Source organism: Somniosus microcephalus, chromosome 8 (assembly GCF_052327205.1).
Source record: "Somniosus microcephalus isolate GS21.2 chromosome 8, FLI_Smic_1.0, whole genome shotgun sequence".
Classification (NCBI taxonomy): Eukaryota; Metazoa; Chordata; class Chondrichthyes; order Squaliformes; family Somniosidae; genus Somniosus; species Somniosus microcephalus.
Window position 1 is genome coordinate 132,451,428 of NC_140994.1, and position 25,699 is coordinate 132,477,126.

Genomic DNA, 25,699 nt, shown 5'->3' on the forward strand with positions numbered 1-25,699 from the left:
AGCCATGCTGACTATCCTTGATTAATCCTTGCCTCTCCAAGTGGAGACTAATTCTGTCCCTCAGAATTTTTTTCAATAATTTCCCTACTACTGATGTTAGGCTCACTGGCCTTTAATTCCCTGGTTTATCCCTACTACCCTTATTGAACAATGGTACTACATTAGCTGTTCAAGTATATTACAAACCCCCTGCCTGATTTCTATGCCTACATCATCCTTCTCCATAGTGAACACAGATGCAAAATATTCATTTAAAACCTCACCTACATCTTCCGGCTCTACACACAGATTGCCACTTTGGTCTCTAATGGGCCCTACTCTTTCCCTGGCTATCCTCTTGCCCTTAATATACTTATAAAATGCCTTGGGATGTTCCTTTATTTTGCCTGCCAGTGTTTTTTCATGCCCCCTCGTCGCTCTCCTAATTTCTGTTTTAAGTACCCCCCTGCACTTTCTATACCCCTCTAGGGCTTCCACTGTTTTTAAGAACATAAGAACATAAGAACATAAGAAATAGGAGCAGGAGTAGGCCAATCGGCCCCTCGAGCCTGCTCCGCCATTCAATAAGATCATGGCTGATCTGATCCTAACCGCCAATCTACTATCACAGAACCATCTCCTGAATCTAACAGAATTAGACATACGAAATAGGAGCAGGATTAGGCTACACGGCCCCTGGGCCCGCTCCACTACCCACAGGGCCATGACCGATCCGAACCTACACTTTGTATCTGCCAAAAGCCTCCCTTTTTTTCCTAATCCATTCTTGTATATCCCTTGACATCCAGGGTTCCCTGGGCTTGTTGGTCCCACCCTTGACCTTTACAGGAACATGTTGGCATTGTACTCTCTCTATTTCCTTTCTGAAAGACTCCCACTGCTCTGATGTGGATTTTCCTACAAGTAACTGATCCCAGTCCACTTTGGCCAGATCCTGCCTTATCATATTAAAATCGGCCTTCCCCCAATTTAGAACCTGTATTTCCGGTCCATCTTTGTCCTTTTCCATGACTACCTTAAATCTCACTGAATTATGGTCACTGTCACCAAACTGCTCTCCTACTGACACTTCCACCACTTGCCCGGCTACATTCCCTAGAATTAGGTCCAGTACCACCCCCTCTCTTGTAGGACTTTCTACATGCTGGCTCAAAATGCTCTCCTGGATGCACTTTAAGAATTCCGCACCCTCTAAGCCTTTCACACTCTGACTATCCCAGTTAATATTGGGGAAGTTGAAATTCCCTACTATTATTACCCTATTATTTCTACACTTCTCTGAGATTTGCCTACATATCTGTTCCTCTATCTCCCCCTGACTGTTTGGGGGTCTATAGTACACTCTCAGCAAAGTGCTTGCCCCCTTTTTGTTTTAAAGTTCTACCCATATGGCCTCATTAGAGGAACCTGCTAAGATATCATCCCTCCTTACAGCAGTAATTGACTCCTTGATTAATATTGTGACACCCCCTCTTCTTTTACACCCCCCCGTCTCGCCTGAAGATTCTATACCCCGAAATATTGAGCTGCCAGTTCTGCCCCTCCTTCAACCATGTCTCTGTGATAGCAACAATATCATACTCCCATGTGTTCATCAACACCTTCATTTCATCTGCCTTACTCGCAAGGCTCCTTGTATTAAAATAAATGCCATCCAGCCTTGCCATACTCCCTTGTGCCATTACATATTTGCTCTGCCTTCCAGGCTGACTTGTTTTTCCTCTATATTTGGCTGTGCATCACCCCCTACTATAGCTCCACTCCGTATCCCATCCCCCTGCCAAGTTAGTTTAAACCCCCCCCCCCCCCAACAGTACTAGCAAACCTCCCTGCAAGGATGTTGGTCCCGTTCCGGTTCAGGTGGAACCCATCCAACTTGTACAGGTCCCACCTTCCCCAGAAGCAGACCCAGTGATCCAGGAAACTAAAGTCCTCTCTCTTGCACCAACTCTTTAGCCACGCATTCATCTGCTCTATCCTCCTATTCCTATACTCACTAGCACATGGCACCAGGAGTAATCCAGAGATTACAATCCTTTGAGGTCCTGCTTTTTAATCTGCTACTTAGCCCCCTAAATTCTTGTTGCAGGACCTCATCCCTCTTTCTACCCATGTCATTGGTACCAATGTGAACACGACCTCTGACTGTTCGCCCTCCCCCTTCAGAATGCCCTGCAGCCATTCAGTGACATCCTTGACCCTGGCACCAGGGAGGCAACATACCAGCCTGGAGTCACGTCTGCGGTCACAGAAACGTCTATCTGTTCCCCTTACGATAGAATCCTCTATCACTATTGCTCTCCCACTCTTTTTCCTCCCCTCCTGTGCAGCTGATCCACTCGTAGTGCCACGGACTTGGCTCTTGCTGCATTCCCCTGAGAAACCATCTCCCCCAGCAGTATCCAAACGGAAAATCTGTTGGAGCGGGAGATGGACCCAGGGGACTCCTGCACTAACTTCCTAGTTCTTTTACTATGTCTGGCAGTCACCAATTCCCTGTCTGCCTGTGCACTCTTTACCTGCGGTGTGACCACCTCGTTAAATGTGCTAACCATGAAGCTCTCAGCTTCGCGGATGCTCCACAGTGACTCCATCTGCAGCTCCAGCTCCGAAACACGGATTTCGAGTAGCTGCAGCTGGAGACACTTCCTGCACATGTGTTCGCCCTGACACCTAAAGTGTCCCTAACTTCCCACATAGCACCGGAGGAGCACTCCACGCAGCCGAGCTGCCCTGCCATGTCCTACCATGTCCTACCCTTAATTTACTCCCTTTACTTCCTTTAAATTAAAGAATATTAAGTACACTAGGGACCTTACTTCCCTTTAAACACTACTTACTCTAAACTAGAGACCTTACTTTTACTTTAACGACCTTCCTGATACGCGTAGCTCTGTGCTATCGGCGAGGACTCGCAGTCTGTAGTGAAGCAGAGCTGACACAAACAGCCCCTAAACCAGCCACACAAGATCGACACATTACTCTCAAAAATATTCTCATAAGGCCGTACTTATAATGGGAATCCAAACAGGTTATTGCTCAGGTTTGACAGCCACTGTGCATATAGGACTGATGGATAATATTTAGTGAAAGGATGGCTGTCTGGTTCTGATTTGTAAATGAAGCTGGTTTTGTTTTGTGAGTATAAAACCATCCCTTTGGATCAGGGAACCATGCAGCCTGCTTAGTCGCAGGCAGACAGCTGATATAGTCCCACTGAAACAATAGGCTAGTGTTCCTCTGGGAGTTAGTGGCATTATTTGGTAGCCTATGGATCATATCCACACAGAAACTTTTTCACTGTCATTGGGGCTTCTCATGTGTTTTGCAGCAAGGGTAGAAACTGCAGGTTGTCACCAATGTTCCCTCTAACATTTTATTGGGACTTGCATCCCCTTTAAGGGGCCGCACGGCCCATTCAGAAATCCGTGCATTCCCACAATTTCCCACATTCTTCAGTGATCTTAGATCAAGAACAAAAAATATACAAAGACTCACAACAACAACAACAGATGTATGTAAACAAAATGGAGAATGGATAAGTGCGTCCGTTGAGGTGCTCAAGTCACTTTGGAAAGATCCTGAAAATGGCTAGAATTAAGATCAATCAGGTGTCTGGCAGTTTAAGTCTGCCTTCCTGGCCAAGTGTGCATTTCTCGGAGTACGAAAAGGTTCGGAGTAAAATCCAAGCTGGTCCTCCTTAAGTTCAACTAATTCAGGTTCATTGCACTCAGCAGCGATAGCGGGATATTAAAATGGAGATAAATTATGAAGACGCGCATCCTTCATTAGCAGTGGCCTACTGCGACAGTGCTGTCTTGAGATCCAATATTCACCATTATTTTTTTCACAGCTTGGTTTCTGTAAAGTGCCTTGAACCTAAAATTCATAGAATCATAGAATCATACAGCACAGAAGGAGGCCATTCGACCCATCTGGGAGGAAATGCAGTTCCGTCACCATTGGAGTGTCGCAATCAGGCACAGTGCTGAAGGACTCAACACTATCGGCTCATTGGGACTCAATGAGGATTCTGCTAACCTGCCCTGTCGTGCTTGGCTGACAGTTGGGGAACAGGAGGAGGTGGAGCGGCTGCTCTAAGATTGGATCCCACTCTGCAGGCCACGGCTGCACTGTTTCTCCACCGTTAGAACTCTGTCCGGGAGCACAGACTCTTCTGGTCCGTCAAAGCTTCCTGCTGTGCACCCTGTGAAGTGGAGACCTTTGGGGTTGGCTTCTCACCCGGATCTCCTGGGCTCCATTCACCCCCGGTCGTACCTTTCTTTGGATGGGTTTGATTTCCTGCGCCTTTCTCTCTTCCAGTGTCTGACTCGGGTGGGTGAAGGCAGATCCTGGCCAGTTCTTCAGGAAGCTGCAGAAAGTCTGGAAGCACCAAGTCTTCTTTCTTCAGAAGGCCACGCTGATCGTTGACACGGCAACTCTGTGCTTTTGACAACATCTCGAACAGTGCTGCAAGAGGAAGAACAAATCTGCAGTTATATCGTAGCTTTGTTGTACAAGTGACTTTCGCTACCCCAATTCTCTCCCTTCCTGAAGGCGAGAGTCAAGAGACAATGATCAGGAATTAATGCCAGAGCTGCTTCCTCTCAACATTCAAGCCCAGGGATGCTGAGTCCAATTGCAGCATCTCCACTACTGCCACAGATGAGGTCAATTAATTATGCACAGTCCAGCGATTTAACCTTTTTGATCAGTAGAGCTCAAGTCCACATTGGACAATGTTTGCACCAATCAACCTTACAACAATTCTCAAAGAACCCTCCCCTTGCACCTCACTCCCTCTGCTCCACCATTGGTCGTTGTCTGTTCCTCAATGTTCCTGTCCTCTGGGATTGGGTTGCCATGTCTGGTTGGACCATATTCCGGGAGGTTGCATCACATGACCTCCCACTCATGTTCCCGCCATCACCTGACACATCAATCCTCCTGGCAATTGGTCAATAATGGTGGCTATAATACCCACAATGATCCACACCCCAGAAACTGCTCTATCCATTGCATAATTTTACTGGTTCGAGTATGCATGCGCCAGGGTTGCACTGCATTCTGGGCATGCCGCAGCCCTGCTGTTTGTTGTGAGTCGAGCTGGAGTGATTTTTTTTTCTCCTGGATCGCTCACAGCAGAGTCCTGGAGATTAATCTTTAATTCCAGGGGACTCTAGGACAATCCAGCAGGGTCGGCGACCTTACTTGGGATAGCCTGACAAGATCTCCTCCCCCCCCCCCTCCCCCGCCACCTCCTCCAACCTCACCTTGCACCTCCAAAATTACTTTCAAAATACCTCCTGAATCCTTCTCTTCAAACTCTGCATTTCCACCCTTCCGCTACCCAAGCCCTCTCTGTTTCTCCCTTTTCCACTCCTGTTCCTTAAATTATAGGGATTCAGCAAGTATTCCTACCCACGGATGGTGATGTTGGTTTTTGTTTGTTTTACCTTCCACATCATAAGTCTTGCGGTACAGCTCCTTCTGCTCTTCATATTTTTCTTTACCTCTGCTTCTCCTAGTGGTCCGGGAGGACACAGAGGGACTCTCGCAGGCTTCCGTTATGTCTGTGGAAGACTCCTGCTGCTTCTGTTGATGGGATAATTGGATAAATCACAGTGCTCCTTTGTCATAATGTATCTTGACCAATCTGTCCTTGCAAACTACTGCCCTATCTCCCACATCCCTTGGGGTCAATCCAGTACTCCCGCACGCCCAGTGGAAAGTTGTGCTCAAAAGGAGCATGGCGTGGCGATAGTGCTACAACATCGATTCTCCGTTCCATGCTCCCTTTGTCCATAAACTTGTGCTCATCCAAAACTCTGCTGCCTGTACCCTAACTCGCATCAAGTCTCATTCACCCATCACCCCTGTGCTCGCTGACCTACATAAGCAACGCCTCGATTTCAAAATTCTCATCCTTGTTTTCAAAGCCCTCTATGGCCTCGCTCCTCCCTATCTCTGTAACCTCCTCCATCCCTACAACCCTCCAAATCTCCGCTCCTCCTATTCTGGCCTATTGTACATTCCTGATTTTAACCGCTCCACCATTGGCAGCCATGCCTTCAGCTGCCTAGGCCCTAAGCTCTGGAATCCCCTCCCTAAACCTTTCCACCTCTCCAGCTCTCTCTCCTCCTTTAAGTCACTCCTTGAAACCTACCTCATTGACCAAGCTTTTAGTCATCTGTCCTAATGTGGCTCCGTGTCATATTTTGTCTGATAACCCTACTGGTGAAGCACTATGGGACGCTTTACTACGTTAAAGGCACTTTATAAATGCAAGTTGTTGTTGTTGTCTGCAACTGCCATCGGTCTCCTGATATTCAGAGAACCATGTGTTTCAGGCAGGGCACTCTCCCCTAATGTAAAGGTGCCTTTAATAGTGCATGATGATTGGAGGATGGAAGATCCTGTTCCACTTACAAGGTGTGTGGATGATTGGTTTGAACTCGCTCCCTCTTCTTGTCTACCTGTGAACAATGAAAACAGGACTGATGGTTAGAAAGCATTCAGCAAGACGTTGATTATTTCTTACCCACTGCTCTTAGGCTCAAAGATACTAAATCATTATGGATGAGATAGGCCTTTCAGCCCATCTATTTCACACAGCCAGAACAACCCCACTGCAACATTCAATTGGTTCTTAAGAGCTTCCAGAGTTTTCACCTCCCGGATTCTGCGTGGAATCCAATCCGTGTGTTGCCCTCTCTTTGTGTGAAATATGTCCTGATATCAGTCCTAAATTTGAACTCATTTTAACCTTTGTCTCCTTGCCCTGTTGTCACTGTTTAGTTTGAAGCAATTTTAAGGATTTACTTGTTCTATACTGTTTACTCTCTGATGTCCTTCTATAAGATCACCTCTCAATTGCCGCCTTTAAAAGTCCAAGATCCCAAGTTTCTCCAGTCTTTCCTTGTAACTCAGATGCCTAACACTAAGGGTCAGCCTTGTGGCACTTCGCTGCACTGTCTCCAGTGCTTGAATGCTTCCCTTGTGTCTTTGTGACCAGAATTGGAGACAGTACACAAGATGCGATCTGACTAAAGCACTCATTGATCTTTATATCCTCTGACTAGTTTTAACTGTGTAGTTCACCAATCCAGTGGCTTTGTTAATAACTGCTCTGCATTGATTGGACATCTGGGCCATCAAGTTTACTACCACTCCTAGGCTTCTTTCAACTTCTTCATCCTTAGCTATTTCATCAAGACAAATAAATAAGACTGGCATTAGCTGTATGTTCATAGCACCAACCACCCCCCCACCCCACACGATGGGCTAGTGCCCATTGTAGCACTAAGCCATACAGCTCAGAAGAGGCCTATTTTCAATTCCCAGTCTATGCTGAGGTAACTGATCTCAGTTAGGTAGAAGTGATACAATTGACTTCAATGATGGTCATCTAGGGAGGGCGAAAGATTATGGATGAGTTAGGCCTTTCGGCCTCCATGTAGAGTTCTGGAGGTTAAAACCCTGGATGCTTTTAAGAAACAATTGAATTTTGCAATGGGGAGGTACTGTAGGGTCATTCTGGCTGGGTGAGGGTTTCTCCAACTGATTGCTGTCCACTGACTTCTTCTGGAGAAGGAACAGAGGGTTAGAAGCACCTGTGGAATATCAGAGTAACCTGCGGAACCCTACTCTTGTGGAAGTGAGAGACAACATTGGGGAAAAGAGTAACCTTGTTACTCAAGTGAGGCAGAGTGCTTAATTTATCCTTAACTAGACTAATGGTAAGGCACTACAATTAACCTCAGTATCCTTGGGCTTGGTGGGGGAGGGGAATCAGCCTGCCAGTTGCTAAGCATTTACTCCTAGAATACAAGTGGTGATGCCTTCCAAATAGCCAACCGATATTCACTGTCTCGTTCACACCTGAAGAGTTAGCCACTCGGGTGAGATAAGTCAATGCTCCAGCATAGGTCAAGACCTTCAAGAAAGTTGGAAGGACAGAAATTCGAAGGTGTTTTTTTTCTCTTCCAAAAGAAAAGCAGATTTATATCAGACATTTCTTTGTTAAGTCTTCACTTTATGAATTGAAGTGGGTTTGATTAATAGCTGTCCACTGAAGTTCAAAGAAAAAACAGTTCATTCTACCAAAAGAAGTATAAATGGGTACAGCAGAATAGCAGAGGGGGAGGGAAGGTTGGAAAATCTGGCATAGAGAAAATGGCTCCCATGGCCCAGAATGAGGCAGAGAAAGACAGGTAGATTCCAGGGGTGCAGACCACCCCACCAACCATGAACCGATAGGGTAATCGCCACCCTCTCCACACACCAGCCCACACCTCCACCACTCCCAGTGTCTCTGGTGCAACCACCCACCGTTCCCAGCGCCTGCTGTCCAAGAGAAACAAAAACAAAGAGAAGAAGCAACTCTTTTGGGGACAAGGTCACAATAGCCTTGTACTTATAACCCACTGCACAGCCATGTCAGTCATTGCAAAAATACAGGCACAGTTTGCAGTTATAATCAACACCAGTTCTGGTAAGGTTAGTCCCGAATGTGTTTGTGAGTTAGTCATGCACAAGATGTATCCATACTTCACATCAGACATCTTGGACTAAAACCCACTGATGTCCAAATAAAGGCTCTGGGAGGCAATAGGCTGTGAAAAGGAATTCAACAGCTGTGGGACAAGCTGAATGTGACAACCTAACACTGCCACTGGGAGCTTGTGCGTGATCAGAGCTGGCCAGTAAAAGGTCAGCTCTGTGGGAGCATCATTTACAGTTGGTTGTTTAACATTTAGAGCTGGTATCTGGTGACTCACACACAATAAAAAGCAGAGAGCGAATCTCACCACCCAATTATTGCCTGCTATTTGAAACATCGATCTGAAACATTGCCTGCTCACAGAAAGATGTGGTTTGTTTCTTAGAATGCATAGCCCAACTGCCCTCTGTGCCTCAGTTAGTAAATGCACTCCTCAATTTGGTAGACCAGAGAGGACCCTGATCTGTACTGAGTTAGCTGACCTCAGCTGGGGGAAATACTGGGTTGTGATAATTGGCCTTTGTAACCCTGGCCTTGGAAATGGGGAAAAGAAAAATCCTGTGTATATATATATATCCATGTGTACATATATCTTTGATAGAGATGTATCAATAAAGAAACTATGTGAGACTATCTGATATGGAGGTTGAATCTACTACTTATTGTAAGTGTCTTCCCCTTGATGTGGTGGGAAGGCTCACCAAGCTCCTATGACCCTGAGAACTATGCTGTCTGGTGTGTAACTCCTGGTCGGGCCTCCCAAACCAGACAGGTCAAAAGGTAAGAGCCAGTCTAAAGGCAGTGCACCACCCTCCTGGTATGGGTTGTGAGTCAGGCTAATGTTCTGTCCAGGTAAAAATGCCTCCTGTTATGGAAACAACCCAGGGTCAAAAGAAGTCTGTTACCGACTGGCAAAGATAAACATCAAGGCCTGGACTTCCCTCCGCATTTGCGCCCAGTGACACACGTAATCTGGGCACACATCAATCTCGTGGCATAAAAGATCGTGGCATTGTGGAAGTAAGTGAGTTATACATAATTATAATACGCCCAAGTCGCCTCGATCTTACACGTCCGTCCACCAAACTCTCCGCCCGAACTAAACCACAAAACTGGCAATGATCCCAAATGAGAGTATCCTCCAATTGTGCTTGTTCGGGCGTATTCTAATGAGATTGGGGATGACACTTGGGTGTAATTTGAAATCGGCAAATGAGGGCAGCATTGGGGTGCATTTCTAGGTCTAACTTCCTGATTGCGACCAAGGAGGAAACTCCAGACCCAACTGTGGAGAACCAGGATCTGCTGGATGTAAAGCAAGATGATACTCCGATCGGAGTCAAAGATCTTTCTCTGGATAAATAGCATTGGAAAAAATGGGTTGCCTCATGCGCCACGAGGCACAGGAGACTCTTAATGAATAAACGGATCAACTAACTTACTATAAATGGCTTTATCCTGTTTTCTCTGATTATGACCTTAAACAAAGCATGTTGATTACTCATGTAACAGATAGATAGGAAGCAAGGATCCCACAGCATTCTTTAAGCAGCATTACCAACATCTTGGACATTACAGGTTCTTATTCCTGTTGGCTATCTAGTCACTCCCACTAAGGTTGCCAACCCTCCAGGATTGTCCAAGAGTGTCCAGCAATTAAAGACTGATCTCCAGGTCACTGCTGTGAGCAACACAGGAGAAAATTGATAGGGGCTTTAAAAAAAATTGTGTTTTATTTTAAATTTTCTTTGAACACTTTTGTTTCCAAGTGATAAAATTATTGGATATGGGAAAGAAAAGGCTGTTTGATTGACAGTCACAAATCATCCAATCAGGTAATGAAGAGTCTAGTGGCTTTCCAATTGGTGGGGGAAGGCAGTGCACCATGATGACGGACATGTTGAGCGACCAATGGCAGGTTGTGGGAGCGGAGCACTTGGAGGCGGGAGGTCATGTGATGACACCTCCAGGAATATGTCCAACCAGAGTTGGCAACCCTACTCCCACTAGAAAGTCTGCATGTGTCAGCCCGGGTGAGGACCGAACAGGCTCAGCTGTGTAGCCCCACACCCCCTCACTGTTGATGCTCAAATACAAAGGAGGAGGCACCGAAGGGGTCCCGGAGCCCGCAGAGCGAAACTCAAAGGAAGAGTCGGCACCTTTGGGAGAAGAGAGGAGAAAACTGAACAAGAGAAAGATGTCTACAAGATACATACCCCGCTCGGGTTTCTTTATCTTGTCCAGGATCACTCGCTGACTCTCCAGGCAGGACACTGTGACATCCAGTTTCAGAGGCTGGGAGTCTCCACTCTATATTACACAGATTTTTTTTTAAATCATTCACCACACAGTTCCAATTGCTGTCAGTTAAATCTACTTCACCAGAGTCTGCGCCAACAGCACTTCACAACGAACCTGCTTTAGGAGCCTGTAATAATATAGTAGTCTGAGTATGAACACTTTGAGACTTTCCTTTCATACCTCAAGTGAGAGCTGGACCTGTATCTGGCTGGGGCAGAAATCACCCTGTACAAAAAGGTGGGTACTGCATAGTATTATCAGGGCCAGAGCGATGTCCTGGACTAGTTTCCATTGCCCTGGGGGGTGGGAGAGGAATTGGCCAGATTTTCCCCCCCAAATTGGCCTGGGTTTTTATCTGGTTTTTTGTTTCTCCCAGGAGAACACATGGTTCCAGGTGGGGTGGGATGAGGAATGCATATATTATGATGCACAAGGTATCACAAATTGTGTGGGACAAGTTGGATGGATCAGAGGGTCTTTTCCTGTCCACCGTTGCTCATATGTTCGTATCAGTAAATATATAGGTTTTCAAATAAGCAACCAGTTAGATCCAGACTGGTGGAGTTAGTCTGCAAGATGGAGTTTGCAAGCCAGCAGTGAGCTGCTGTTTATAAAGTTCTGTTAAATCTAGCTGTTTTTCATTCATCATTGGAAATCCTGTCAACAATACAGCATAAGAATAAAACACTCCTTCCTGATTGATTGGTTCCACATCCTAGTGACACTACAGTACTTGAGCAGGAATGTTTTCTAAGAGGATAGATTTAGCCTGAGTCTGTTTAGATGAAAGGTTTCACCTTCAAAAAATTGCCACTTTCCCAATGGCTCAATATCAGATGTCAGTCTTGGCTCAGTTGGTAGCACTCTCGCCTAACTCAGATGGTCATGTGTTCAAACCCCACTCCAGCAGCTTGAGCACATAATCTAGGCTGATACTCCAGTGCAGTACTGAGGGAGTGCGGCACTGTCGGAGGTGCCGTCTTTTGGATAGGAAGTTAAACCGAGGCCCCGTCTGCTCTCTCAATTGGCAGTAAAAGATCCCATGACACGATTTGAAGAAGGAAAGCAAGGGGAATTCTCTCACTCTCTTGGCCAATATTTATCCCTCAACCAACACCTTAAAGAGATAAAAACAGAAAATGCTGGAAATACTCAGCAGGTCAGGCAGCATCTGTAGAGACCTGAAACGTTAACTGTGCTTCTCTCTCCACAGATGCTGCCTGACCTGCTGAGTATTTCCAGTATTTTCTGTTTTTATTTCAGATTTCCAGCATCCGCAGTATTTTGCTTTTGTATTAGCCCTTAAAGAGATTATCTGATCATTATCTCATTGCTGTTTGAGGGACCTTGTTGTATGCAAATTTCCTACATTACAACAATGACTATACTTCAAAAATAATTAATTAGCTGTGAAGTGCTTTTGGACGTCCTGAGGATGTGAAAGGCGCTATAGAAATGCAAGTTCTTTCTTTTTTCTGTGTTAATACGTACGATTTTAGCCTCGACCTCCTTGGCATTTAAGTTATATTTGATCAGAAATGGCTGTAAAGCCTCAGACACTGTTTTGGTAGGTTTAGCTGTCACCCAAAGTTTTCGATTTACTGGAACAAGTTCCAACCTGAAAGGGAATCAGAATGAAAGATGGGTAATGAATGAAAGTCAACACCGAGCAAACTTCCCTGAACTCGTGGTTTAAAGTTATTTCACTTTCACCACAACTTTGAAAACAAACTGGAGGGTAAATTCACCAATCCCTCACTCCCCATATACTGCCAGTGTGGGTCGGTGGAATTGCCCTTATTTTCAAGGCTGAGATCGATAGATTTTTGGACTCCAGAAGAATCAATGAATAAGGGGATAGTGTGTGTAGGTCGAGTTGAGGTAGAAGATTAGCCATGATATTATTGAATGGCGGAGCCGGCACAAAGGGCCATTTGGCTTACTCCAGCTCCTATTTCTTACACTGTTATGTTCTTATACTCATGTTACTTATAGCATGACAGGTGTGGTTAACTTAGTCACTTCACAGCTGCTCACTGCTTCACAAGATCATAAGTGAATTACAGATGAAGGCGGCCATTTGGCTCAAGGATGGTGGAAGCAGATTCAATAGCAAAAAAAGGGAACTGGATATAAACTTGAAGGGGAGACAATTGCAGAGCTATGGGGAAAGAACAGGGGAGTGGTACTAATTGGACAGCTCTTTCAAAGAGAGCCAAATGGCCTCCTTCTGTGCTGTAAGATTCTATGATCTTTGGTTATCAATCCAGGAAGACTCTAATGTACCCCGCTGTTGTGTTCAGTTGGCTCATAAGTGCTTCCAGTGCTTTTGACTCCATTTCTCTATCGGTGAGTAAATTTCATGTGTTAACCACTCTTCATATGAAGAGCTTGCTATTGTCAGGCCTAAATTTGCCTTTTTACCTTTTTGAACCTGTGTTCCCTTGTCCTACACTTGCTGTTCAGTTTGAAGTACTTTTCCAGGTTTTCCTTTCCCACAAAATTCTTATATACTGCTGGAAGATCACATCTCAGTCACCTCCTTTCAAAACCCAGATTTTTCCAATCTTTCTCATAACTCAAAGCTCTAACAGGTGTTAACAGAGGTGAAAAATTATCCAATCACTTTGGTACTGAAACTGTACCTCCCTTCCGAGAAATTGCTATTAGTAAAAAAACAGTACTAGCAAAATTAATGGGACTAAAAGCCGATAAATCCCAAGGACTGGATGACCTACATCCTCGGGTGTTGAAAGAGGTGGCCATTGGAATAGTGGACGCATTGGTTGTCATCTTCCAAAATTCTATAGATTCTGGAACGGTTCCTCCAGATTGGAGGATAGCAAATGTAACCGCGCTATTTAAGAAAGGAGGGAGACAGAAAACGGGGAACTACAGACCTGTTAGCCTTACATCAGTAGTTGGGAAAATGCTGGAATCTATTATAAAGGATGCAATAACTGGGCACTTAGAAACTAATAGTAAGATTGGGCAGAGTCAACATGGATTTGTGAAAGGGAAATCCTGTTTAACAAACCTATTGGAGTTCTTTGAGGATGTAACTAGTGGAGTAGACAAAGGGGAACCGGTAGATGTGGTGTATTTGGATTTTCAGAAGGCCTTCGATAAGTTCCCACACAAGAGGTTGGTGAACAAAGTTAGGGCACATGGAATTGGGGGTAATATACTAGCATGGATTGAGAATTGGTTAACAGACAGAAAACAAAGAGCAGGGATAAACGGGTCTTTTTCAGGATGGTAGGCTGTGACTGGTGGGGGACCGCAAGGATCGGTGCTTGGGCCCCAGCTATTCACAATCTATATCAATTATTTGGATGAGGGGACTAAATGTAATATTTCCAAATTTGCTGATGATACAAAGCTAGGTGGCAGTGTCAGTTGTGAAGAGGATGGGAAGAGGCTTCAAGGGGATCTCGACAGGCTCAGTGAGTGTGCGAGAACATGGCAGATGGAATATAATGTGGATAAATGTGAGGTTATCCACTTTGGTAGAAAAAACAGAAAGGCAGAGCATTTCATAAATGGTGAAAGATTGGGGAATGCAGATGCTCAAAGGGACCTGGGTGTCCTTATACATGAGTCACTGAAAGTGAATGTGCAGGTGCCGCAAGCCATTAGGAAGGCAAATGGTATGCTGGCCTTCATTACAAGAAGATTTGAGTACAGGAGTAAAGAAGTTTTACTTCAATTATATAGGGCCTTGGTGAGACCTGTGTACAATTTTGGTCCCCTTACCTAAGGAAGGATATACTTGCCATAGAGGGAGTGCAATGAAGGTTCACAAAATTGATTCCTGGGATGGCGGGATTGTCGTACGAGAAGAGATTGAGTAAACTAGGCCTGTATTCTCTTGAATTCAGAAGAATGAGAGGGGATCTCATTGAAGCATACAAAATGATTACAGGGCTTGATAGGGTGGATGCTGGGAGAATGTTTCCCTTGGCTGTGGAGTCTAGTATCAGGGGCCACAGCCTCAGGATAAAGGGTAGGCCAGTCAGGACTGAGATGAGAAGAATTTTCTTCATTCAGAGGATGGTGAATCTTTAGAATTCTCTACCCCAAAGGACAGTGGAGGCTCAATCATTGGGTATATTCAAAACAGAAGTCGATAGATTTCTGATTAGAAAAGGCATCAAGGGATATGGCGATAGGGCCAGTGAATGGAGTTGAGGCAGAAGATCAGCCATGATCTTATTGAATGGTGGAGCAGGCTCGAAGGGTCGAATGGCCTACTCCTGTTCCTATTTCTTATGTTCTTATGTTCCTCTGAAGATTTCCTCAGGTCGGTATTTGTGAAATTATGCAAAAACAATTCTCACCCAAATCTCCTGTGTTAACATGTGATCAAGCCTGGCAATCACATGTTGTGTGGCCTTTTCATTGCACTCCCAGAGAGGGATTAGAAACTGACTGACCTTTTGATCACAAGATCATTATAGATGAGGAAGGCCATTTAGTCCATTTGATTCACACAAACAGAGAGATACTAACATCCCCCACCTTTGTACCATCCAATATACCTTCTTAAATGAATTGCCTCCACTGCTGTAGCTGGAAGCTTATTCTTACATTGATCACTCTTTGTATGAAGAATAATTTCCTGATATCAGTCCTAAAATTACCCTAGTCTAGTTTGAACACATGTCCTCTGGTTCTACTCCCACAGTTTAATTGAAAGTAATTGGGGTTTAATGTAAAGCAAGTGACCAGCAAGTCACTCAGTTGTATCAAACCATTACATCAGGGCATCTAGGGATGGGCAACAAAGGCCGGCCTTGCCAGCGGTGCCCAGATCTCATGAATGAGTAAAATGACTGTTAAGAATATCAAATATGTTAACAGAATAAGGGGTATAAGTTTGTCTTGGGCGATAGTGCATCGGCAGCCTGGTTTATAATCTGTCCAACTTTCTTTGACTTTAGTGGAAAATAAAATCGGAAGGAGTGCCAAACGGGCTGAGATGGGACGTCTCATATTTTGTTAAAATTTCTGATACCCTTAACAGTCTTTTTACTCGTTCAAGGGCCACTTCAGAGGGCAGTTAAGACGTTGGTGTGGGACTGGAGACACGTACAGGCCAGGCTGGTTAAGGACGGCAGGTTTCTTTCCCTAAAGGACATTGGTGAACCGGTTGGGTTTTTACAACAATCTGACAGCTTCACATTTGCTTTTACTGGTACCAGCTTTTTATTTCCAGATTTTTAAAACTAAATTCAAATTCTCAAATTGCCGTGGTGGCTATCAATGGATATGGAGCAAAGACGGGTAAATGGAGTTGAGGTACAGGTCAGCCATGACTAACTGAATGGTGGAACAGGCTTGAGGTGCTAAATGGCTTTCAGTCACCTCTTTACCAGGCTGAAAATCCCAAGTCTCCCCAGTCTTTCCACTGACCAGATTGTTGGACAGTTTAATTTTTAACATTCTACGGTACTATTCTACTGATCTTACACTAAAATGTAACACTTACTCAAACAGTATTTTCTTCTCTACGCGAAGCTCCTGGTCACACAAGATCATACTATCCTGATCCAGCACAAGGGGCTTCTGAAATTGAAAGTAAAACTAGGCCGTAAACAACGTCGTTTTGCAAGTCGGAAATGCTTGTGTTTGGGACTCTCCCACTGTCTCAGTTGGTTTGTCCATTGAGAGATAAATGACATGTACAGACCAGGAATGTCCTTGGTTCAAACCATGCTCTGAGCTGAGTTAAATGGTCTCAAATAAGGTGGCGGTTAGTGATGTGACAATTGGCTTTGGTGCTCCCGGGCTAGGAAAGGGGGAGGGGGAATCAGCTAGGGTTTTCGCTCCCGATCGCTATCCAGTGCCCGAACAGTATTTGCGTGGACACCAGGTGAGAAGAGGATGGGGAGTAGTTGCGGTTTCCCCCCCACCCCCACCCTCCATGTTGAAATGGCTTGCCAACGTTCATTGTCTAGACTTATCCATAAAGAAACATCCTCACTGCAAGGGGTGGGAAACATATAAAAGGGTTGGAAAATTCCTCAAAATATTTGGGGGAGAAATTCAGTATTGCCACGTTTGGGGCGTTATACTCGAGCGGGCACGAAATTTAGCACCCGGCGCAAATTATCGCCACCTACAGCTAAATTGACCCGCTTCGCCCCAGGAGGTGCTTGGAGCGCTAAAACAGGTGCTGCACGACTGTCCTAAGGTGCTAAGCCAGAGAAGCGAGGTGCTACCACCGAGGGCGGGTGCAGCGCAGGTGCGGCCAGTTAGCGATTGCACGCAGACACGCTGGCGCCGGTCAGCTCTTAAAGGGGAGGGTCGATCTTGGATTGCAGCCACACCCTGCACATCGGAGCCCTGATTCTCGGCCTGGACAGACCTGCTGCCACATTGTAATGCCTAGGACCATGGAGAGGGCCAGGGAGCGAGCGCGGCGGTTCAGTGAGGGGGCCCTGCAGGTTCTGGTTGGCGCGGTGGAGCGCAGGCGATCTATCCTGTTTCCGGACAGTGGCAGGAGGCTGCTGCTCACCGACTATCGCAAAGCTTGGAGGGAGGTGGCTAACAGAGTGACCTCCAGCAGCATGGTGCCTAGGACCCCTGTGCAATGCAGGAAGAAGTTCAACGACCTCACTCGGGTCGTCAGGGTGAGTACCCATTTCAGTATTCTCTTCATTCCTGCATGTGCACCTCACTTTATGGCCAAAGGGTCCTGAAAGCCCCAATGCCCAGCCCTCATCCAACACCTATGGGCCTTTCATGAAACTCACATGCACATTCAGCACTTTACACACTGTAAGGGCTATTCTACCATGGGAGGCAGTGCAGCTGAGATCAGGGCTTCACACTGTAAGGGCTATTCGACCATGGCAGGCAGTGCAGCCAAGATCAGGGCTTCACACTGTAAGGGCTATTCCACCATGGGAGGCAGTGCAGCCAAGATCAGGGCTTCACACTGTAAGGGCTATTCCACCATGGGAGGCAGTGCAGCCAAGATCAGGGCTTCACACTGTAAGGGCTATTCCACCATCGGCGGCGGCGGGAGGAATCTTGGAGCGGCAGAGTGACTACAAAAGGCCCCAGAGGCTCAGGTAGGCCTCAGTGCAGCATCAGCAGCGGCGGGAGGAATCTCGGAGCGGCAGAGCGACTACAAAAGGCCCCAGACGCTCAGGTAGGCCTCAGTGCGGCATCGGCAGCGGCGGGAGGTATCTCGGAGCGGCAGAGCGACTACAAAAGGCCCCAGAGGCGCAGGTAGGCCTCAGTGCGGCATCGGCAGCGGCGGGAGGAATCTCGGAGCGGCAGAGCGACTACAAAAGGCCCCAGAGGCACAGGTAGGCCTCAGTGCGGCATCGGCAGCGGCGGGAGGTATCTCGGAGCGGCAGAGCGACTACAATAGGCCCCAGAGGCGCAGGTAGGCCTCAGTGCGGCATCGGCAGCGGCGGGAGGAATCTCGGAGCGGCAGAGTGACTACAAAAGGCCCCAGAGGCTCAGGTAGGCCTCAGTGCAGCATCAGCAGCGGCGGGAGGAATCTCGGAGCGGCAGAGCGACTACAAAAGGCCCCAGACGCTCAGGTAGGCCTCAGTGCGGCATCGGCAGCGGCGGGAGGTATCTCGGAGCGGCAGAGCGACTACAATAGGCCCCAGAGGCGCAGGTAGGCCTCAGTGCGGCATCGGCGGCGGCGGGAGGAATCTCGGAGCGGCAGAGCGACTACAAAAGGCCCCAGAGGCACAGGTAGGCCTCAGTGCTGCATTGGCGGCGGCGGGAGGAATCTCGGAGCGGCAGAGCGACTACAAAAGGCCCCAGAGGCTCAGGTAGGCCTCAGTGTGGCATCGGCAGCAGCGGGAGGAACCTCGGAGCGGCAGAGCGACTACAAAAGGCCCCAGAGGCTCAGGTAGGCCTCAGTGCGGCATCAGCGGCGGCGGGAGGAATCTCGGAGCGGCAGAGCGACTACAAAAGGCCCCAGAGGCTGAGGTAGGCGTACCAATCTCCAATCTCAGGGAAGGAGAGAGGTAAAAAGTATTTGAGGTGTGACGTCACCACAAAACAGGTAGGTGATTGGTGGGAATATTTCTCTCTCTTTTAAAACTTTAAGTCTGTGGTTTATAGTTTTTAAGGTCTCTGTGGTGTAGCGGGGACAGTTTGTAAACCAGGGCCCTTAAATATATCATTTAACTGTCGTGAAATTGGTGGGATTCAGTTAATTTTAATTAATTAGTTAAAGGGTAAGTCATGGCAGGACGGCCCAGCCCCGTAGTGTGTTCCTCCTGCTCTATGTGGGAAATCAGGGACGCTTCCTGCGTCCCAGACGACCATGTGTGCGGGAAGTGTGTCCAGCTGCAGCTACTGACAGACCGCATTGCGGCACTGGAGCTGCGGATGGATTCATTTTAGAGCATCCGCGATGCTGAGGACATCGTGAATATCACATTTAACGAGTTGGTCACACCGCAGGTAAAGGGTGTACAGGCAGGAAGGGAATGGGTGACCAGCAGGCAGAGTAAGAGGCGCAGGCAGGTAATGCAGGAATCCTCTGCGGCCATCCCCCTCTCCAACAGATATACTACTTTAAATACTGTTGGGGGGATGACTCATCGGGGGAAGGCAGCAGCAGCCAACTTCCTGGCACCATGGGTGGCTCTGCTGCACAGGCTGGGAGGAAAAATAGTGGAAGAGCTATAGTGATAGGGGACTCAATTGTAAGGTGAATAGATAGGCGTTTTTGCGGCCGCAATCGAGACTCCAGGATGGTGTGTTGCCTCCCTGGTGCAAGGGTCAAGGACGTCTCGGAGCGGCTGCAGAACATTTTGGAGGGGGAGGGCGAACAGCCAGTTGTCGTGGTGCACATAGGCACCAACGATATAGGTAAAAAAAACGGGATGAGGTCCTAAAAGCAGAATATAGGGAGTTAGGAGGTAAATTAAAAATAGGACCTCAAAGGTAGTAATCTCAGGATTGCTACCAGTGCCACGTGCTAGTCAGAGTAGAAATAGGAGGATATTTCAAATGAATACGTGGCTAGAGGAATGGTGCAAGGAGGAGGGATTCAAATTCCTTGGACATTGGAACCGGTTCTGGGGGAGGTGGGACCAGTACAAACGGAACGGTTTGCACCTGGGCAGGGCCAGGACCGATGTCCTAGGGGGAGTGTTTGCTAGTGCTGTTGGGGAGGGTTTAAACTAAAGTGGCAGGGGGTTGGGAACCTGAGCAGGGAGACAGAGGAAAGGGAAACAAGGACAAAAGCAAAAGACAGGAAGGAGAAAAACAAAATTAGAAGGCAAAGAACTCAACGGTTTAAATCAAACATGGTCACAGTAAATAATAATTCATATAGGTCTGAGAGTGTTAAAAAAACAAGCCTGAAGGCTTTGTGTCTTAATGCAAGGAGCATTCGGAACAAGGTGGATGAATTAGCTGCGCAAATAGAGGTAAACGAATATGATTTGATTGGGATTACAGAAACATGGCTCCAGGGTGCCCAAGGCTGGGAACTCAACATCCAGGGGTATTCAATATTTAGGAAGGATAGGCAAAAAAGAAAGGGAGGTGGGGTAGCATTGCTGGTTAAAGAAGGGATTAACACAATTGAAAGGAAGGATATTAACTCTGATGATGCGGAATCTGTATGGGTAGAACTGAGAAATATCAAGGGGCAGAAAACGTTAGTGGGAGTGGTATATATACCTCCAAACAGTAATACGGAGGTTGGGGATGGCATTAAACGGGAAATTAGAGACGCGTGCAATAAGGGCACAGTAGTCATCATGGGTGACTTTAATTTACATATAGATTGGGCTAACCAAATTAGTACAAATACTGTGGAGGAGGAATTCCTAGAATGTTTATGGGATGGTTTTCTGGAACAAAATGTCGAGGAACCAACCAGAGATCAGGCCATCTTAGACTGGGTATTATGTAATGAGAGAGGATTAATTAGCAATCTTGTTGTATGAGGCCCCTTGCGTCAGAGCGATCATAATATGACAGAATTCTTCATTAGGATGGAGAGTGAAGTAGTTGACTCAGAGACTAGGGTCCTGAATTTAAATAAAGGAAACTACGATGGTATGAGGTGCAAATTGGATAGGATTGATTGGGGAATGTCACTCAAAGGGTTGACGGTGGATAGGCAATGGCAAACATTCAAAGACTGCATGAATGAACGACAGAAGTTGTTCATCCCAGTTTGGGATAAGAATAAAACAAAAAGGGTGACTCAACCGTGGCTAACAAGGGAAATTAGGGATAGCGTAAGATCCAAGGAGAGGGTATATAAATTGGCCAGAAAAAGCGGTAACCCGAAGGATTGGGAGCAGTTTAGGATTCAACAAAGGAGGACAAAGAGATTAATTAAGAAGGGGAAAATAGAATATGAAAGTAAGCTTGCATGGAACATAATAACTGACTGTAAGAGCTTTTATACATATGTGAAGAGAAAAAGATGAGTGAAATCAAGTGTAGGTCCCTTGCAGTCAGAAGCAGGGGAAGTTATAATGGGCAACAAAGAAATGGCAGACCAATTAAATGCATATTTTGGTTCTGTCTTCACAAAGGAGGACACAAATAACCTCCCAGAGATGTTGGAGAACATAAGGCCCGATGAGAGGGAGGAACTGAAAGAAATCAGTATTTGTAGGGAAATGGTGTTGGGGAAATTGATGGGATTAAAGGCCGATAAATCCCCAGGGCCTGATAATCTACATCCTAGGGTACTTAAGGAAGTGGCCCTAGAAATAGTAGATGCATTGCTGATCATTTTCCAAAATTCGCTGGAATCTGGAACTGTACCCATGGATTGGAGGGTAGCTAATGTTACCCCACTATTCAAAAAGGGTGGTAGAGAGAAAGTGGGGAATTACAGACCGGTAAGACTGACATTGGTAGTGGGGAAAATGCTAGAGTCCATTATAAAGGATGTAATAGCTGAGCACTTGGAAAACAGTGACAGGATCGGACAAAGTCAACATGGATTTACAAAAGGTAAATCGTGCTTGACTAATCTACTGGAATTTTTTGAGGATGTAACTGGGAAAATAGATAAGGGAGAATCAGTAGATGTGGTGTATTTGGACTTTCAAAAGGCTTTCGATAAGGTCCCGCATAAGAGATTAACGTGTAAAGTTAAGGCACATGGGATTGGGGGCAAGGTATTGACTTGGATAGAGAACTGGTTGGCGGACAGAAAGCAGAGAGTAGGAATTAACGGGTCTTTTTCCGAGTGGCAGGCAGTGACTAGTGGGGTACCGCAGGGATCGGTCCTTGGACCCCAGCTATTCACAATATACATTAATGATCTAGATAAGGGAACTAGATGTAATAGCTCCAAGTTTGCAGACGACACAAAGCTGGGTGGGCGTGTGTGCTGCGAGGAGAATACCGAGAAACTCCAGGATGATTTGGACAGGTTGGCCTAGAAATTCACTAGCCTTAGCGCCGCTTTTGAGGCGCTAGAGGGACTAGCGCCAGAGTTATGGCTAGTTGAAAAATTCCCTGGGGCCCTAAAGCGGCGTTGCACCGGTAGCGCTGCGCCGGCACCGATGACGTCATCGGTGTGCGCAGCGTCCCGGTTGCCATGCCGACGGGCCCTAGCGCCGAAATTCAGTTGCGGCCGCCTCGCCCGTGGCAGCCGCAACTAAGACTCTGGCAACAGAGTCTTGCATGAGTTTGCGCCGGCGCATTAAAGGCCCCGCGGCGGCCGGCCGCTTTCCCGCCGGCTGCCTGCCCGCAGCTCCCTCCCCGGACTTCTCCCCCCCACTCCCCGGAACAGATGCAAGCCCGGCACTTGTCCGAGGTGCCGGGCTCATTTTTAGACAGATTTGCGCGGGCCGCGGCTGGGTGCAGGCAGCTCCTCCTTAACGGAAGGAGGAGGCCTGCACTTCCCGAGCCTGCCGCACCGCATCGGGTGCCGCAGCGCCAGAATTGCGGCGCGAAACGGCAGTTAGCGCCGATTTACCGCCGCAAAGACCCTTCAGTAGCGCCGGCAGCCGTTTGGGCGCGGCCCTGCTGAATTTTTGGCGCGCGCAGGCGGACTTAGCGCCGGCACTAACTTCCGGCGCTAAAGCCCTGGCTAAGCCAAAACCCAATTTCTAGGCCGTTGGGTGATTGGGCAGAAGCGTGGCAGATGCAATATAAAGTGGATAAATGCGAGGTTATCCACTTTGGTGTCAAAAACAGAAAGGCAGACTATTATCTGAATGGCAATAGATTGGGAGAAGGGGAAGTGCAACGAGACCTGGGTGTCCTTGTGCACCAGTCGCTGAAGGTAAGCATGCAGGTGCAGCAGGCGGTGAAGAAGGCAAATGGTATGTTGGCCTTCATAGCAAAAGGGTTTGAGTACAGGAGCAAGGATGTCCTGCTGCAGTTGTACAGGGCCTTGGTGAGACCACACCTTGAGTACTGTGTGCAGTTTTGGTCGCCTTATCTGAGGAAGGATGTTCTTGCCATGGAAGGAGTTCAGCGAAGATTCACAAGGCTGATCCCTGGGATGCCAGGAATGACGTATGAGGAGAGATTGGGTGGATTGGGCTTGTACTCGCTGGAGTTTAGAAGAATGAGAGGGGATCTCATCGAAACTTATAAAATTCTGACAGGTCTGGACAAACTAGATGCAGGTAGAATGATCCCGATGGTCGGAGAGTCGAGAACCAGGGGTCATAGTCTAAGGATAAGGGGTAAGCCATTTAGGACAGAGATGAGGAAGAATTTCTTCACCCAGAGAGTGGTGAACCTGTGGAATTCTCTACTTCAAAAGGCGGTTGAGGCCAAGTCTTTAAATATATTCAAGAAGGAGTTCGATATATTTCTTAGAGCTAAAGGTATCAAGGGATATGGGGAGAAGGCAGGTACGGGGTACTGAGTTTGGATGATCAGCCATGATCTCATCGAATGGCAGAGCAGGCTCGAGGGGCCGAATTACCTACTCCTGCTTCTATCTTCTATGTTTCTATGTTTCTATGCAGCCAAGATCAGGGCTTCACACTGTACTCAGAGCCCATCCTTTCTCTTGCAGGGCAAGCTGGCCCATAACAGGAGGCAGCAGCAATGGACCAGGGGAGGCCGGCCTCACCTTCAAGACCTCAGCGATCTGGAGCAGCGAGTCCAGCGCATTATGGCTGGCCGGATGATTGGCCCTGTCGCCACGGGAGATGCCGACCCCGTTCTGGACAGCAATGGTAAGGTCATCACCTTTTTGACCTCTCTCCTTTCACTTGTGCCTCACACCAGCAACCTTTGCCACTATCGAACCAATACAGTGCATTGCAGCACTCATGCCTCCCTCGCTGCCGCCCTGTCCTCACACTAAAGCAACTCTTGTACCTCCCTGCTTTCAGATGCTGATTCGCCAGGTGAGGAGGCGGGCACTCTAGCTGCCACTGTGAGTGATTCTGAAGGTGAGGAGGAAGAGGAAGCCGGACCATCAATGCCACCCTCAGCCGAGGCAGCCCACGGCCATAATGGGGACACGTCTTCACTGGAGGGGAGCAGGGGGGAAGGGTCTGAGGAGGGTGAAGCTCCGGGGCCCAGCGGGCTGCAGCAACGTGGGGGGGGGGGGTGGTAGGGAAGCTCGGCGGCCTTCTCCCCAGAGGGAAAGTCTGGCCTCCAGTCCTGCTACAGTGAGCGCAGAAGAGGTGTGGCTCCTCGCTGAAATGGGCGCCCAGGCGGAGCAGAGGCACACTGAGCGCATGGCTGCAGTGGCAAGGATGCCCGAATCCATTGAATCACTGGCAAGGAGTGTCCAGGACTTCGACGCAGCACAGGCAAGGAGTCTGCAGGACTTCGGTGCAGCACAAGCAAGGAGTCTGCAGGACTTCGGTGCAGCACTGGCAAGGAGTCTGCAGAGTTCGGTGCAGCACAAGTGGCTTCCACGCAACTGCTTAGTGGTGCAATGCAGTCAGTGGCTGGTCTGATGCAGACGTAGATTGAGGCCACATGAGCACTGACTGCTGCCACCCTCACTGGATCGGGCACGAATCACCGGGGCCCTCACCACGCCGCAGCAGGCCAGCAGTCTGTGCTTCAGCAGATTGCTCCGCATGCTGCAGTGCTGCCCTGTGGGAGTGCCAGTGTGTCATCCGACCAGGGAGTGCCTGGCCTCTGTCAGGATGGCAGCATTCCTGCTGCCAACACTGTCACTTCTCCACTGCAGCTGCCACCACCCGTAGGACAGACTGCTGCTGCCCATGCAGAGTTGGAGCAGTCAGCAGCCGGGCCCTCCAGGCCCAGAGCTGGTCCAGGCCGTCCCTCAAGGGCATCTGCTGACTCAGTTTCTGACACTCAGCAGCCTTCCCCCAGCCTTGCTGCAGCCACTGGGATCACATTGCAGAGGAGCTGCAGGGTGGGAAGGGGCTAATCTCGCAAGCGAAGCAGATCACCCTCGAAGGACAAAAAGTAGGAGGTGTGGCAAAATGCTGTTAATTTTTTTAGTGAAGGCCGAGGATCGTGGTCATTTTTTGTTTACTCTTTTGTTCATTGTCTCCAGGTTGTGAGAGCCAGTTATGTGTCTGACTGCTTTTTTGGGGGTTTCTCTCTGTTACTTTGTCATGCGGGAAGGGCACACAGTTTGTTAAATAAAGAAGTGTCTTTATTCAGATTGTGCATGTTTGCTCTTCGAACTATTTGTTGCCTTGACCGGCCCAGGGGTTGCGGAACGGTTCCATTCATGTTCTTTCAATGGCACAAGCCATTCCCTCAGAGGGGGCCTAGAACCGACTTGCAATAAGCCGCTGACGGACGGCCCTTGCACTTTGTGCCTCCCTCCCGTCTTGGTGCTCCTCCTCCTCCTCCTCCTCCTCCTCTGCTGGTGCTCCAATGTCTGGTGGCAGTGGCTGAGTCCTGAGGATTGCCAGGTTATGCAGCATGCAGCACACTACAACGAAATGGGAGACTCGCTCAGGTGAGTACTGAAGGGCT

The 25,699-nt window shown here is 47.7% G+C and overlaps 1 protein-coding gene across 1 annotated transcript in view; it reads right to left on the reverse strand.

Moving 5' to 3' along the window:
- Positions 1-4,018: 4,018 nt before the first annotated feature.
- The window catches only part of LOC147113800 (regulator of G protein signaling 14-like), a 96,097-nt gene continuing 74,416 nt past the window's right edge, over positions 4,019-25,699 (reverse strand). Inside the window, exons 9-14 of the mRNA XM_085995129.1 lie at positions 16,296-16,372; positions 12,296-12,422; positions 10,716-10,813; positions 6,430-6,472; positions 5,457-5,595; positions 4,019-4,470 (exon numbers count right to left, since the gene is read on the reverse strand). Coding sequence (XP_085851255.1) covers positions 4,148-4,470; positions 5,457-5,595; positions 6,430-6,472; positions 10,716-10,813; positions 12,296-12,422; positions 16,296-16,372 — 807 coding nt within the window. The 3' untranslated portion in view covers positions 4,019-4,147. The remainder of the gene's footprint in view (positions 4,471-5,456; positions 5,596-6,429; positions 6,473-10,715; positions 10,814-12,295; positions 12,423-16,295; positions 16,373-25,699) is intronic.